Source organism: Gekko japonicus, unplaced genomic scaffold, assembly GCF_001447785.1.
Source record: "Gekko japonicus isolate JY-2015 unplaced genomic scaffold, Gekko_japonicus_V1.1 scaffold1486, whole genome shotgun sequence".
In the NCBI taxonomy this organism is placed as follows: domain Eukaryota; kingdom Metazoa; phylum Chordata; class Lepidosauria; order Squamata; family Gekkonidae; genus Gekko; species Gekko japonicus.
In genome coordinates, this window is record NW_015174320.1 from 167,670 (window position 1) to 183,724 (window position 16,055).

Here is a 16,055-nt window from a genome sequence, read left to right on the forward strand (position 1 = left end):
GGACGGCCCCGACCCACCCCCGGGACTCTCGGGGACGGAGGGCGACGATGGGAAGGGCGCCCCCACGCCACAGCCGACAGCTCACCTGCCCGACAGCAAGGCGGTCACTGCCGCGACACCCGAAGCCACCGGGACGCCGACCACAACGGAGACGGAGAGGACGTCGTCGGGGGGAGGCGAGGGCGTCGGGCGCGGCTCGGGAGGCGGCCGGTCGGGAGCGGGCGGGCGAGCCAGAGCACGGGCTCGCACGGCGCCGGCGGCGTGGCGGGGGTCCCCTGGGGACAGTGTGGCGGCGTCTGCTGCTTTAGAGGGAGGCGGGGCCGTGACGCTGGGAGTTCTGGGAGGGCCGCGGACAATAAAGGAGCGCACAGGGGGAACCGGGGAGGATGCCCTGAGCTGGCTTACTGACAGGCAGTCCTGGTGAGAAAGAGAGAGCGTTGCACAGGCTGCTGTTGCCAGGCTCAGACAGGCATCGAAGAGGGTGACGTAACCCTCTGAAGGGCCTGAGTCTGAGGCAACCTCTGAAAAGGCGCACTTTGCTCCAGGCCACCCCAGCACTCCCAGCCCCTTCAGCTACCCAGTGGATCGAAGGGGGGGGGGCATCGACGGAAGGCGGCACGGCAACCCGGGGTAACCCCGAACAGGAGACCGAAGAGCGCGACACTATAGTGTTCTAAAACTATAGAAATATACCTAGTACCATCTTTTTTAGGGCAAAAATCGCTTCAGCAGTGGGGGAGGGGGAGATAGCAGGTGTGAGGGGAGAACACGGGAAATCCCCTTCACCCTCTCACGGAAGCCCCCCATCCCCATGTGGAAGCAACCTTCAAACAGTATCCTTAAGATACTTTTCAGCCTGAAGAAACATTTCTCTGCCCTCAGAGAGTGCCTCAGGCAAGGAAACAGATGATCACAGAAGACTTTGATAGCAGCTGTTGGCCTTTTCTAATTTAAGATTGCAGTGAAAGAGAAGAGTAGGGGAAAGCTTTTCCTCAAAACATAAACGACTGCAGAAAAGCTTCAGCTTCAGTTCATAGAAAATCTGTAGCAAAGTCTGTGGCTTATCAAGGGGGCATTCAGGACGTTTGAGTGTGTGCCTCGCTTTCTTTTTGGACTACCTTTAGACTCTGTCTAGCTTATTAAGGAGCCAGGACAGTGTAATGGGGTTACTGAGTTGGTCTGAGGACACCCATCAAAGCCCCGCTCAGCATGAAGCTCACTTGGGCCAGTCGTATTGTCTCAGCCTAACCTCCCTCAGAAGATTGTTGTGGGAATAAAATGGAGGAAAAGAAGAACTATGTACATTGCCTTGAGATTCTGGGGTGTGATGGTTAGGAAAACAATATGATGTCTAGATACGTCAGTGATGTAGCTGGGATGAAGGAACTGTGCTGCTTATGCTAAGAAGAGTAAGAACATATGAACAGCCCTGCTGCATCAGGCTAATGGCCTATCTAGTCCAGCATCTAGTAGTACCTCACAGTGGCCAACCAGTTGTCTTGAAAATCCTGCAACAGTGATACAGGAACCAAAGCCACCCCCCCCCCCCCCCCCCCCCCGCCACTGGCATTCAGAGGTGCTCTCCCAGTGAACATGGAATCCCCACTTAGCCATCACGAATAATGGCTGTTGATGGACTTATCCTCCATGAATTTCTCTAATTTCTTTTAAAAGCTATCTGAGTTTGTGGTCATTACCACATCCTGTGGCAGTGAATTTCACAAGGTAATTACATCTTGTACAAAGAAATATTTTCTTTTGGCTGCTCTCAATCTACACATCAAGTTCGGATATTTTGGGAAGAGAAGGAGGAAATATAATTTCTTTCTACTTTCTCCATACCATGTATCATTTTATAAATCCGTATGAAGTCCTCCCCTTAGTCATTTCCCCCCCCCCCAGAAATGGAAAAGCCCCTTGAACTGTAGCCTTTTCTTGTGATCATTTTTAGTTTCCCATATCTGCACCTTGTGCAGCTCTATGATATCCTTTTCAAGATGTGACAACCAGTAGTACTGTTCATGATATTGCAAATGTTGTCACAGCACAGCTTAGATATGATTGAAAGTTACAGCCGATAGGATTTTCATCAGCGAAGGACAACATTCTTGCCTTCCCCTCCCATTGTAGCCCAAAATTCATCCTGAAATGCTACTGTGGGGGACGGGGAACCCCCAGAAGCCTACTGGAGGGCACAGAATCAGCAAAATCACTCCTTTCTGCCCACAGAAATGTTGTGGCATCCAACACTATAGATTACATTTACAATACTGGCCATTTTATTTTCTCTCCTTTTTCTGATAACCCCCTAGCATAGACTTTATATTTTTACCATTTCTGCATTCTGTTGACATTTTCACCCAGTTCAGACCTCATCAGCATATAGGTAAAAGCAGGGCCTTTTTTGTAGAAAAAGCCCAGCAGGAACTCATTAGCATAATAGACCACACCCAACGGCAGAAACTCATTAGCATATTAGGCTACACCCCTGACAACACAGTTCATTGTGCAAAGAAATAGGTGAAAAATGTCATTGAACTCCATGTGAATTGTGTAGCTTTTCTATTGAAGTGCAACTTTCCACACATCATCCACTTATAGATTCTTGGTCAGAAGAAGACGTTGTCGAAACGGCATCACATTCCGGAGACTACCGTCCCGCCGTCTTTGTTATCTTCTATAACTGAATTTACAATTTGAGTGTATTAGTATCATTTTTGTAATTTTCATATTAATATTATTGTTATTGTTAAAGAAACATTGAGCGCACTTTACACAGTTCCTGTGGCTCTATCTTTTCATGTCTATGGACTGTGACCATATTTGTCTTTGTTCATTAGCATACTAGGCCATACCCTCATGTTACCAGAAGTGTGGTCATCCAGCCACACCCACCTTTTGCTTCTTATTCTGTTAACTTGTTTGTTGTCAAAACCCAGGGCTTTTTTTGTAGCAAAAACCCCTTTGCATGTTAGGCCACACACCCCTAAAGTAGCCAATCCTAATAAGCTTCTGCTGTTGGGCGTAGTCTATTATGCTAATGAGTTCCTGCTGGGTGTGGCCAACTCGGGAGCCAGCCGGAACTCCGTTCCTGTGCGTTCCTGCCCCAAAATAGCCCTGGGTGAAAGTAGGATTTTTGCCCCAGCGTACATCACTTTGCAGTTACTTACATTGAACTTCACTTTCCACTTTGTTGGCCACTCACCTAGTGTGCAGAGATCTTTCTGGAAACCCTTACAGTCTGCTTTCACTATCCTGAATAATTTAGCTTAATTCACAAACTTGGCCCATTCTCTGCTCCCTTGTAAACTTCCTTATAAAGTATAATTCAGAATGACGGCTAGCACACAAAGCATCTAGCAAATCCCCAACTGAGTACAGGGCAAATTTTGTTGGTCTGCATTTGCTGAGGCAAAACAAAAAGATGATCCAGAAACCACTTTAGAGGCCTGAATAGTTTTATGAGTCCAGAACCGTGTGTCCCATTTCTGCAATTTGTGGGTTGGAATGTGATTTCCTGTACAAACTCCACACAGGGGGATCCTGAGGGGTGACAGAGTTCAAGCCTACCTCAGAATCATGATTCTGACTAGGAGTAGGGTTGCCAACTGCAGATTGGGAAATTCCTGGGATCTGGGGGGTGGACCCTGGGGAGGACAGGGTTTGGGGAGAGAACAGGCCTTGGCAGGGGTGTGGTGGTGGAAAGTGCTGCCAAGTTACAAATGACTTATGGTGACCCTGTAGGGTTTTCAAGGCAAGGGACATTCACAGGTGGTTTGCCATTGCCTGCCTCTGCATAGTCTCCCATCCAAAAACTAACCAGGGCCAACCCTGCTTAGTTTCTGAGATCTGATGAGGTTAGGCCAACCAGGGACATCCAGGTCATAACTGGCAGGGGATAGTACCATAGACTCCACCCTCCAAGGCAGCCATTTTCTCCAGGGGAACTGATGTTGTTGTCTGGAGATCGGTTCTAATTTTGGGACATCTCCAGGTTCCACCTAGAGCCTGGCAACTCTCTCTCTCTCTCAGCCTAGAAATCTGGCTGGCAGCTTGTTATGCTTAGTAGTGGCAAGAGAAAGGCATTCTGCACATATTCAGAGGCATATAATATATCCATATTCCAGGTCTTAGCCATGGGTTTGAGATTTAGTTTTGAATCTAAGCCAATCCCTGAACACGTGAAAGTGAAAAATGGCAGATGTGCTCTCATACATGTGCATATGCACACACACAAACACACACACACTTTTGGAAATGAGTCAAATGATGCAGAACACATTTAGAAATGTAAAGCAATTACTCCTCCCATATGGTTTATTTAGGATCTCAGAGCTGTTTTTTTTAAGCGTGAGTAGCAGTGATGCTTCGTATTCTTTCCGACATGCAAAAGGCACAAGAAAGTGAAAAACGTGATTTTTTTTTCTGTGCAAAGTGTTTCTAAGAAAATACACGGCGAGACAGTGACCGAGAAAAGCTCCAGAAGGAAAACACAAAAGTCCCAAATAACAGAACTCCTTTGGAAATGGCTTCAAACTTAATGAAAACAGTCATGGTGTTAAGAGTCCCGAAAAGGCTCCATTGGTGAACGATGCTTGGCAAAATTCATGAAAGAAGCTGGAGGCAAACACCTCGGTAAGACAGAATTTCATCTTCTGAAATCAAGATTACAATCAGAAAGACCACTGGCTGTTAGCTATAGATACAAAAAACTAAAAAAATAGAAGTAGAAAGTGGATACATTCTAAGCGCAGGTCAATAAAAATACTTGATTGGATGGAAAGAATGATACAAAGAGAGAGAGAGAGAGAGAGAGAGAGATTTCATTTCCACCGGAAGCCAGAACCTTAACAACTACTGTGGATTAATTGATCACATTCATTCTCTTTCTGAACAAAGACTCTGGCTCATCACATCACATCCCATCACCACAGTTTGGAGGCGAGGAAAAGTCCCTGCTATTTGCACCCGTGGAAAAAAATGTGCTATATGGCCAATAGACAGTGGGGGGGAAATGTAAAGGTACAGAAGAGACCCCCCCCCCTTTGAACTGTTTTGTTGGGGGTTACGACGTCTTCTGTGCCACCTGACTGTGCTAGAGGGCAGTTTTGCTCTACGGTGACTGTGTAAGCCTTATACACATCTACCGTTTACAGTTTTTATAACAGTTAAACCTAAAAAAAAAAGGCTCCTTTCCCTCCCCCAAAAACAAGTTGACTATTTTTGTTGACTCACTTCCTTGCAGTATAAGTTTCTACTTCTAGACTATGGAATGTTACATTAACAGTATAGTTATTCATATTGGTTTCAAATTTTCATTACATTTACTGAGGATTCATCATGGTTTCAACACAGCACAGAAGACACCAAACTAAACACCAGAATGGCCAGCATTAGATGTATTTTTTCTTTAGATACCAATAAGCAAAATACCCCATCCCCCCTAGAGATCCCATGAGGAAGGAGGCGCCGAAAAAGGACGGGGGTTTCCGTTTGACCAGCCTGAAGGCGTTCGGTACCACGGCCGAGAGAAGGGTGGTGTGTATGTCTCCCAAAACTTTCCTGAAGGCAAAGCGTTTTTGTATCCTTTCAAAGAAGTTCTGTAGGTTGGGCCTGCTGCCGTCTTCCCAGTATTTCTTAGAGAGTCCTAGAAACTTGAGGCGGTGCAGGGTGGCTCCCAGCAAGATATCAGCCAAGGTGAAAACACATCCACATAGCCAGAGTTCGCACTTCTGTCCTGGAAAACAAAAACCACAACAGAGACAGCATAAAAAGACATTGTAAATCACATCTGGAGATTTGAGGTCAATATTTTGCCCAGCAAAGTCAATTAGATCCTCCACTGCTCTACACTGGAGTTGCTTATGTGACCACAGGCCTATGGTTGTCACCTGACCAGGACTTCCACCTATGGAGAGGCGTGCATGTTGTTAACCCTGTGCTGCAGAACCTTTGGTTCATTCCCATCCAAGCTGTGACAGGGAGCTGGAAGCCAGTGGTCAGCCTTGGAATCTCAGATTAGCGGGGGAGAGCAAATTTTCACCTGCAACTAAAGCTATTAATTAGCCAATTTAGTCAAAGTTATTCTGTACTGCCTGCTGTGACAGTGGTTTTACATGACATGAGAAGTGAAAGGACCTGGCAGGGCCTCTCTTCCCTGCCACACTACCTTTTCCCTGTCAGTCCTGGCAGAATTGAATAAAGCTACTGCTAGTGTTTCACCTTTGCAACAGACCCTGAATGTGAAATCAAGCACTGTACTAACTTCCCCGACATCTGGAGGCAACTCTTAACATTATTGCCTAAAGGACTGAGACCTCTCTAGTCAAGGGAGGAGGGGAGACAAAATGCAAATAATGAAAGAGATGCCACACTTTATTAGACATTTATAAAATTATGCACGGGGTGGAGAGAGTTGGCAAAGAGAACTTTTTCCTCCCTCTCCCCAAATACTAAGGCATCCAATGAAGGTGATGGGCAGGAGATTCCGGACAGACAGAAGGAAACACTTCTTTACACAGAGAGTGATTAAAATGTGGAGTTTGCAGCCAGAACGGATAAAAGGAAGTACTTCTTCACCCAAAGAGTGATTAACACTTGGAATTCACTGTCACAGGAAGTGGTGGCAGCTACAAGCATGGACGGCTTCAAAAGGGAATTAGATAAGCATATGGAGCAGAGGTCCATCAGTGGCTATTAGCCACAAGGTATAGATAGGGACTCTGGGGCAAGTGATGCTCTGTCATCTTGGTGCTTGGGGGGGTCAACAGTGGGATGGCTTCTAATGTCCTGGCCCCACTGGTGGACCTCCTGATGGCACTGGTATTTCTGGCCACTGTGTGATACAGAGTGTTGGACTGGATGGGCCTTTGGCCTGATCCAACATTGGCATCTCTTATGTTCTTATGATGTAGTGAAGACCATAGGCACAGACATCTTTAAAAAGGGATTAAATAGATTTACGGAGGTCTATCAATGGATACTAGCCATGGTGACTAAGTGGAATTTCCATGTTCAGAGGCACTAATCCTCTGAATCCCAGAGCCAGGAGGCAACGTCAGGGGAAGGCCTCGGCCTCTGTGCCCTGATGTTGGCCGCTGTGTGAGACAGGATGCTGGACTAGATGGACCACTGGTCTGATCCAGCAGGGCTCTTCTTATGTTCTTATCTGTCTTGAAAGCTGTGTGTTTTTATTACACATTGTGGGTGACTTTTGACCAAATTATTAATTGATGCAGTTGTCAGAATTGGTATTGCAAAGGAAGCAAACACATCATTTCTTACTTTGCATAATTAATTCTACCATTGTTGCTAATTCTACCATTGTTGTTGTTTTGCATGATTTATTTTCTCTTAGTGGAAATAGCTATACGTGGCCCTGATGCTCCCACCCTTCCACTGTGCATCAATTTACATGGACTAGATTATAAACTCCCTTTGGCTTCTGAGATTTCACCCCCTAATGTTAAGCATTTTTTGCAACCTTCACAACCTAGAATTATTTTAGTTGCAGCTGAGATAAACTGTGTTCCTGTGCTTCAGCAGAATTGTAATAACTCTACCTGTAATTATAGAGAGAGTTGGAAATTATAACACTGTAACTCAACAATTGTCCTGTGATGTGTTCAATTAATGTAGATTTCCCAGCAAAGTTATTAATGCTCTCGTACATGGAATTTTTCAACATAAAATGAGGCATCCAAAAAAATAGCCTTCAAAACCATGACTCTTAACAGCGATTTGCACTCCTAATTGCAGGTTACCTCTTACTGTGAAGTCTACCACCTTTGTACTTTTGCAAGTAGCTCACCCATACCAGCTAAGGGATTTCCAAGCACATTGCAGAGAAGAAAACGGAAGTGGCTTGAAGTGCAAAAACCCTGATGATTTTCAAAGCCCTTTGCAAATGTTCAGTGCAGGCCAGCCCCCAAATGCATTGACAGGTACCCTTATTAGAAGTGTTATGTTTATGCAGAGGAAAGGCTAACCTTTAATACTCTGCTGTCTTTGCTGGGAAGAGATGTCTCTAGGGTTCCCTACTGTGTGAGCTTAGCTAGCTCTCCCTCCAGATAATACACATTTCTAAATTCACTAAGATTCCAGGCTTCTGAAGGAGAATTATTGCAGGCATTTTCAGACACATTTTCCAATCTTGTTTAGGAATAACTTTCTGGTTCTTCTTCATTTATTTATAATTTGGCTTTATATACCACCCTTCTCTGAATTCACAGAGCTCAGGGCAGTTAACAACAAAACTGTACAATTTAAAATCCAGGAGTTAAAATCATTAAGATATATCAGAATGGTGCCAAAATACTGTCAACATACAATATGCATTACTGTCTTGCAATAAGTGGGTGGGTGGGGGGAGAGGAAGGGAGTGCCATTGCTGTCCTCATAGCTTTGCCAAGCCCTACCTTCATAATAGTGGGGGAGTCCTGCACTCCGTCCGGGAGTTATTTTGTGCATGTGCCACAATGATGTCACCCGGAAGTGATGTCATCACGCTAGGCACATCGCCAGGCGATGCTCTAGCAATCAGCCAAAAAACTCTATGGTACCATAGTTTTCCTTCTGGGTGACGTCATCGTGCCGGGCACGTCGGCCCAATCCGGCCACTTTGGGGGCCGGATCTGGATCTGGGCCGGTGGGTTGGGGGCCCTTTCGGCAGAAACCCCCCTGCCCCCTCGGGGGACCTGGCAGCCCTAGCAAAGGCCTGGCTCGGGTTGCCAGGTTCCCTCGTTGCTCCGGCTGGGGTATTTAGGGGGCGTTCTGGGGATGGATTGGCTTTCTAAGCCAATTGACTTCAGTGCCCTTAGAAGGGTACAGCTGTCTTTAAGATTAGAATCCCAGACTATCATTTCCATGCCAGATTGGACATGATACCTACCTTGGTATTCGATTTTCCTCTTCTCCAGCTCGGCCTCAATCTGATCTAGCACCATTCCCAGCTCACCCAGGATTTTCTTCAAGTAGTTCACATTGTCGTGTTCCAGGATTTTGGCCTAAATTAAAATAATGAAATCTTCATACCAAGCTAATCACGCAAGAAGAGAGTATATTCCTGGAAAGAATCTCCTTACAAATCGATGTGCACACTATTAGAATGAAAAATGTCTTTTATTTAAAAAAGAAGAAGGATAAATTAAAACCTCATCAGGATCTGCACGTTATTTTAGTTATCCTTCAATTCAAAATGGTGCTCAGGAGACTCTGGGAAAATATTATATAATACTGAAAGATAAAGAGAACAGAAAGCCTACAATAAAGTTGCTCAGAGGAATATTATTTGGATCTGGGGAGTTTTAGAGACAAGCAGTAGGGAGGGCTCCAGGGTAGCATTTGATGGCAAAGACAGTCAAAATGGCAGGCAGCAGCACTGTGTACAGTTATGAAGACAATGGACAGGGCTGGCAGGGGGTAACTGGTGGATATGATTTGTGCTTTGCAAACCGTTGATCTCAATTCAAACCCCATATGGTTGTTCTCAGTGCAGACAGTTCTCAGTGCAGAAAGAAAAGCCATTTAGCCAAAAGAAAGCTGTTACCAGTATAGATCTCAAAATTTCAAGCTGTCAACCACTTTAGATGACAGTTCTCAGCTGCTGCAAGTTAATCACTTCTGCCAGCCTAAGCAACAATTCTCATAACAAGCCAGCAGGTGGCGGTGATGGCTTCTATAGTCAAGCAAGCTAACAGGCAGAAAAACTCTATTAAAGGAGATCAGTTTCTTGAAACAGAGTTAGAAGGGATCCTAGAGGACACCTACTCCAACCCCCTTGCTCAGTGTGGGAATTAGGCAGCTACAGCACCCCACTCCCGGAGTGTACACCTTTAAAAATGTTTTTTAATGATTGAAAAAAAGCATTTACAGGAGAAATTCTTGTGGGGCTGTGCCTTTAAGAAAGGGGGCAGAACGCTCAAAAGCCCCACCACAGCTACGGGCCTGCTCCCCAAACCTCGCCCTCCCCAAGCTTTACCATCAAATCTTCAGGAATTTCCCAACCGGTGCTGGCAATATTAATAACCCCCATCTTCTGTAGAAATGGGACCTTGATGTACTTTGTGTTAAGTACGTTCTTGCACCCTCCCCTGCCATAACAGAATCCCTGCTGCTGCTTCAAATGCCTCACCATGAGTTTCTTCTGTTTGGAAAGATATGGCTCTGTTAACTGTGGCTCCTCTTCGTGGTCTAACTTCAGAAGGTCCGTGCTGGCATTCACTAGATGCCCTGTGAAAGATGGAAAGAGAAATTACTCATGGCAGGTTCTTCTGGCATTTCATATCTCTCTCAGTAAACCTTGAGCTGACACACTGTCTAAGAACACGTCACCTTTTTAGGAAACTGTCATACTTGAATTGAGTACACTGAGAAAGAAGCTTTTTACCAGTAGCTTCATAAATCAATAGGTTGGCTGGGCCTTCAAGAGAAGAGGTCTTCTCACACACGCTTAGCATGTAGAAGAGCCGCATGTTCAATGTCTGGTGTGTCTCATTCAAGATCTCATGCAACAGTGCTGGAGAATACCTTCTTCTATAACCTTGGAGAGCTGATGCTTGCGCCACTTGATTGTGCTGTAATATTCATAAAAACCACCGGGGGGGAGTCCTGGGGCTGTGACCCATGCTTCCCAGGTAGGGATGCCAACCTCCAGGTAGGACCTGGTGATCCCCTGGAATTACAGCTCATCTCCAGACTACAGAGATCAGTTCCCCTGGAGCAAATGGATGCTGTGGAGGGTGGACTGTATGGCACTGTACCCTCCTGAGGTGCCCGTCCCCCCCAGGCTCCATCCCCAAATCTCCAGGAGTTTCCCAACCTGGACTGGACAACCGGTACGGTGGCTGGGGGGGGGGGGGACCTGGCTACCCTAGCAGAGAGGACTGCATGAGCATAACTGTCAAGGCATGAAACCCTTGAAGAAGCAATTAAAAATTCTCCCAGGGAGGCATTACGAGTCTTTATGAGCCACAGGCTTTTCTAGGGTGCAGCAATCCAGAGGGTAGGTGCTGCAACTGGGAAGATTAGATTATCTGCTGAGCTAACCTCATGGAGAGATGGGACACACATGTCCCCCACAGGTCATGGCGAATGTTGGGGTTCATTAGGCTGAAGGTGCTCACAGAGGGCTGCCACCTTACCCCAGGCACTGGGTGTCGCCCTTCACATCACCAGCTGAAGTGGGGGGAAGGGAGCCGTGGCTTCTCACCCGTCTTTCTCCCGCAGCTGCTGTGATAATCAAGGCTCCAGATTACTCTTGTTAAGAGAAATTCTCTTGATTCCCCTTTACCCAGTTTCTCTCTGAGATCCAACAATCCGTTTCCTTTCCTAATTTTTCAAAAGAAAGTTGAAGTCTGTTTCTAACCAATTCTGTTTTAACCAAAGAGACCTTTGGAACTGGGGAGGGGCAGGAAGGGAGGTTCTGCAGCATTTTAGAATTTCACTCTGTACATGCTGAGAGGCAGGCGATGTCCTCCCAGGCCTTCCTGTCCTCCTGAAGTTACAAAAGGGTGCACCGCTTTCCCGTCAAAGAAAAATCAAAGGGGAAAAAAGAGACTAAGAGGAATCCATGGCTAGATCTTAAAAAGGGAATCAGAAAAAGAAATTCCCTTCTCTGTAACAATGCTACTCTAGTTGTAGAGAAGAACAGGTGAGGGAGCAGGTGGACAATGGGTAGAAGGCATCTGACTGCCTTTTCTCCAACTGGAATGTCCAAAATCTCCAAATCCCCAAATGTCCAATGTCTGGGGGTGGAAATGTCAGACCCTACATTCCTGGAGATATGCCGCCACTATATATAAAAGTCACAATCACCGGCATTTTAAAGCTTGCCTGGAAAACAACAAGGAGCCAGTGTCAGCAACCAGGAACCACCAGTGCCACATGCTCTTGGCTGCCTGTTCCACTCCAAGAAATGGGCAGCTGCATTTTGTACTTACTATAATTTCCAAACAACCTTCCAGGGCAGCCCCATGTAGAGCACAATGGCTGTAACCTATCAGAGAGGTTAGCAAAACATGCCCTGACCTGGATAGCCCAGGCAAGCCCAATCTTATCAGATCTCAGAAGCTAAACAGGGCTGACCCTGACAAGAATCGGATGGGAGCCCTCCAGAGAATACCAGGGCCGGGAGGCCAGAGGCAGCCTATCAAGCCACTTCTCTGCACATCCTCCATACCCCAGTCGCCAGTGGTCACCATGACTTCCAGGCGTGGGCAGAAGGTAGGCACACACACACATAGCAAAAATACCAAAAAAAGAGAGAAAGGTTACCAAAACACATACATCCCTACTGTACAGAAAAGTCTGAGTAGTGAAAATATGCATGACAACAGGAGACTTGCCTGCAGGCAAAACAGTGAATTAATTCAGCCAGTAATGACTGGTGTTCATCCTTCTCCTGCCCTGACTTTGCACCTCCCAGAAGTGATAATTTGTAGTTATCACAGCATTATTAGCTCGGCAAAACCTATGGTGGCCTTATAAAACAAGACTCCTGGTTGCCCTTTATTTCCCAGCATGACCAACGTGATTAAGGTCCCTGCCCCAACCCCATCACTCTCTCTACCACTGTGAACTTATTGGAAGATTAAATAGACCAGGAAGGCTCAACTATTTTCCAATCTAGCCTCTTCTGTGGCTGAGAAGGTCATTAGGCTGATTTTGCTTTTTGAAAAGGGAAACCGATCAAGCCGTTTGCTGAGGCTGCAGCTTTGAAGCAGGAAAAGGTTAGAGCCGCTGGAATAGCAGAGAGGGCTAAACATTACAGCCGTGCTGTTCTGGAGTCTGTGGTGGGAAACCTGGACCGTCTGATCGCTTAATAAATCTAGCCTTAGGCTTCCAGTCTCACCCCCAAGGTCAATGCTGAGACTACAAGATGATTAGCCTTTTACACTTGTCTAATTGCATTATATATTCTGCTGGCTCACAAAAAGCACAGAAGACAAAAGGAAGTCCTTAAGTACAGTATTTTGCAACCCATGTAAACACACGAAACTGACAAATACTGAATCAGGCCATTGATCTACCAAGGTCAGTATTGTCTACTCTAACTGGCAGTGGCTCTCCAGGGTCTCACATCTTCTTTCACATCATCTACTAGGGTGTCCAGTCACCTGGAGAAGAAGAAGCCCTATCCCTTTCATAGAGGCTTAATGAGATGTTATGATTTACCTTCAGGCCCCAAAAAGCATCTCCACACATTAATCCTCGATTAAAGTGAGAGAACATTCTTCTCCAGGTCTGCTGGCCACCCTACTACTTAATCCTTTTAATTGGAGATGCCAGGGACTGAACCGAGGATCAGCTCACTTCTGATATTGGAACTGGAAGAAAAATCCTTAACTGACAGAACATAGATTTCCCCACTCACTATGTGTTTTACATGCATATGTATTTAGACCATACACAAACCCCGGTCAGGTCTAGTTTGCATTTCCAGCTCTAAGGTCCTTGGGACGGGGACCTGCAGCTATGCTTATGATCTTCTCTAAAGCCATAGGGGACAAAACGTGGGCCTCCATCCAGAGGCAGACCACAGGGGCCTCTTTCTGATGGACCACCAAATTATGGTTGCCAACCTCCAGACAGTGGCTGATAGGGCAGCCAGATCCCCCCTGGCCACCAGCGGGGGATGGAGGGGTAAGGAGGCCAGATCCAGGTTGGGAAGCTCTTGAAGATTTGGGGATGGAGCCCTGGGAGGACAGGGACCTCAGTGGGCTACAATGCCAAACAGTCCACTCTCCAAAGCATCTATTTTCTCCAAGGGAACTGATCTCTGTAGTCTGGAGATGGGCTGTAATTCCAAGGAATCTCCAGGGCCCACCTGGAGGATACATTCCCTCGTGGCTAGAGATTTCCCACTATTACAACTGATCTCCAGGTGACAATCAGTTCACCTGGAGAAAAGGGCCACTTTGGAAGGTAGACTCTATGGCATTATACCCCACTGAAGAACCTCCCCTCCCTAAATCCCACCTTCCTCAAGCTCCACCCACAAAACCTCCGGGTATTTCCCAAAACAGAGCTGGCAACCTTACGCCTCATGCTGGCTGCTTGCTGGAATTCTTGCAAAGAATGTTGACCTTCGTCTAATCCTGCAAGGTTCTTTTTTGTATATTTTATATAAATGCATGCTCAGAAAAATACAGATTAGTGACCTCCTAACTGTTAAAAAGGTCTTAAGTATTCCCTCTTGTTTTGTAAATTAAAAAGACATGGGTGGGCCGTCAGGATTTAGATTTTTAAAAGAAATAACAAAGTAGATTATGGAAAACTGTAACTCACTCTAAAGCATCATTTTTCTCTTACTCGGTATCCTCTTCTGTTGCAGAATCTTGATGCAGGCCGAAAAATGCATGTTAGAATGTACCTTCCATTCACCTCGGCCCTGAAGATTTCGAATTACATTTTATTCTTCATTTCTTGTTTCGGATCTCCAGCGGAGCTCCTCTCAAGAGCATCACTTTAAAAACCTTTCCTAAATGCTTCCAATGGCATATCAGGCTGCTACTCCATCTACAGCAAATCAATAGTCTAAAAACTGAGCTCCGTTGACCACCCCGCCCTTCTTCCCATTTGCCATGCATACAAAACAGACATTGCAGGAGGACTCATGTTTTATTAATTGCAAATTCTAGCTAGTAAAAAATCATACCTGCCAGCCAAGCAAATGAATATTCAGAGAGGACTCCCAACAGGCTGTTAGTAATGGCATCATGATGAGCAGAGGTACACCCTTCTAAGTCCACTGAAGTCAGTGGGCTCTCTGCTTAGGACAGCCTAGTTAATGTCGTGCTCTGGGGCAAGGCCATAACCAGGGTAGGACTAGTGGGCTAGTACTAGAGGGCTATGGCAGGAAGCCTCCCATGAACAGCTCTTGTTGCGAACCACCACTCTGCACAGTGGCAGAAGGAAAAATAATGCCAGGATCCTGTGCACCACAATGTCATTTCTGGGTTTTCCCCAGGGCCAGAAGTGATGTTGTGGCACACAGGAGGCTCTGGCCTGGCCTGGCAAACCCATGTACTAGAGTGCTGATTTGCCCTGGGAAAAGGGGGGGGGGGGGGGGGGGCAGGACTTCAATTTATAACAGTCCTAGTGCAGCTTGATTTTTATGCTGATTGCATCCAATGGCTTGTTTTTAATATTGTGACATTCTTTTAATTATAAGCCACCTCAAACAGGACTTGAAAAGGTGGCATAGAAATATTCCTGGTTAGTATCTGGATGGGAGACCACCAAAGAAGGCCAGTGTTGTTATGTAGAACTGGCAATGGCAAACCACCTCTGTGCATCTCTCACTTTGAAAATCCCATGGGGGGGGGGGTGGTTGCCATACGTTGGCTGTGACTTGACGGCACTTTTCACTGCCCCACGGAATATTCCTTCCAGCTCCCATCCAACAGTCCATAAGACTGTTCTCTTGAACAGTCTATAGTTTCTCCATAGTTCTCATGAGTAGTCTCCGGAGATGACTAAAACCTTTATCATAGAATCACAGATTTGGAAGGGTCGAACCCTCTGCTCAGTGCAGGATCAGTCTAGAGCATCCCTGACAAGTGTTTGTCCATGTATAAGGCCTGCATCTTTCTTTGGCAACAACACCATTAAGGTAACCTAAGGACCATGGCATATGTGTGCATGTATAAAGCTCTGGTCTCTATCCCCACCACCTCTGTCATGAATGGTCTACTGTACAAACATGGCCTCTGTAGGCATGGTCAGGTACCCTCCTCAAGCTACTAGCTGCTAGGAGTCACAGCTTGTGATGAGGACACCAGGAGCCAATCACTACAGAGGACATTCACAGTCCATTTGTAGATTCACGCTACTTCATTGCCATGAGGACTTTGGATCCAAGAAGGCAAAAATATAAGTTCCAAAAGCAGTTGCTTCAACTGACTCGCATCTACATTGCCATTATGGGATTCTCTCACACACATATAACCACCTATATCAGTGGATTAGAAAATAGGGTTCTTGTGTCTCCTTGATCAAGTAGCCAGACAGCATTTAACTCAGGAGCTGAAAGTGACTAAGGAAGATAAATAAGG

At 46.0% G+C, this 16,055-nt stretch overlaps 1 protein-coding gene across 4 annotated transcripts in view; it reads right to left on the reverse strand.

Moving 5' to 3' along the window:
* Positions 1 to 5,393: 5,393 nt before the first annotated feature.
* GDAP1L1 (ganglioside induced differentiation associated protein 1-like 1) overlaps positions 5,394 to 16,055 on the reverse strand; it is a 63,428-nt gene continuing 52,766 nt past the window's right edge. For 3 of the 4 annotated variants that reach the window (XM_015424223.1, XM_015424220.1, XM_015424221.1), the window contains 3 exons: positions 10,133 to 10,230; positions 8,891 to 9,005; positions 5,394 to 5,737 (listed from right to left, as the gene is read on the reverse strand). In XM_015424223.1, the coding sequence (XP_015279709.1) occupies positions 5,394 to 5,737; positions 8,891 to 9,005; positions 10,133 to 10,230 (557 nt within the window). The remainder of the gene's footprint in view (positions 5,738 to 8,890; positions 9,006 to 10,132; positions 10,231 to 16,055) is intronic. The other variant, XM_015424224.1, reaches the window with a different exon arrangement.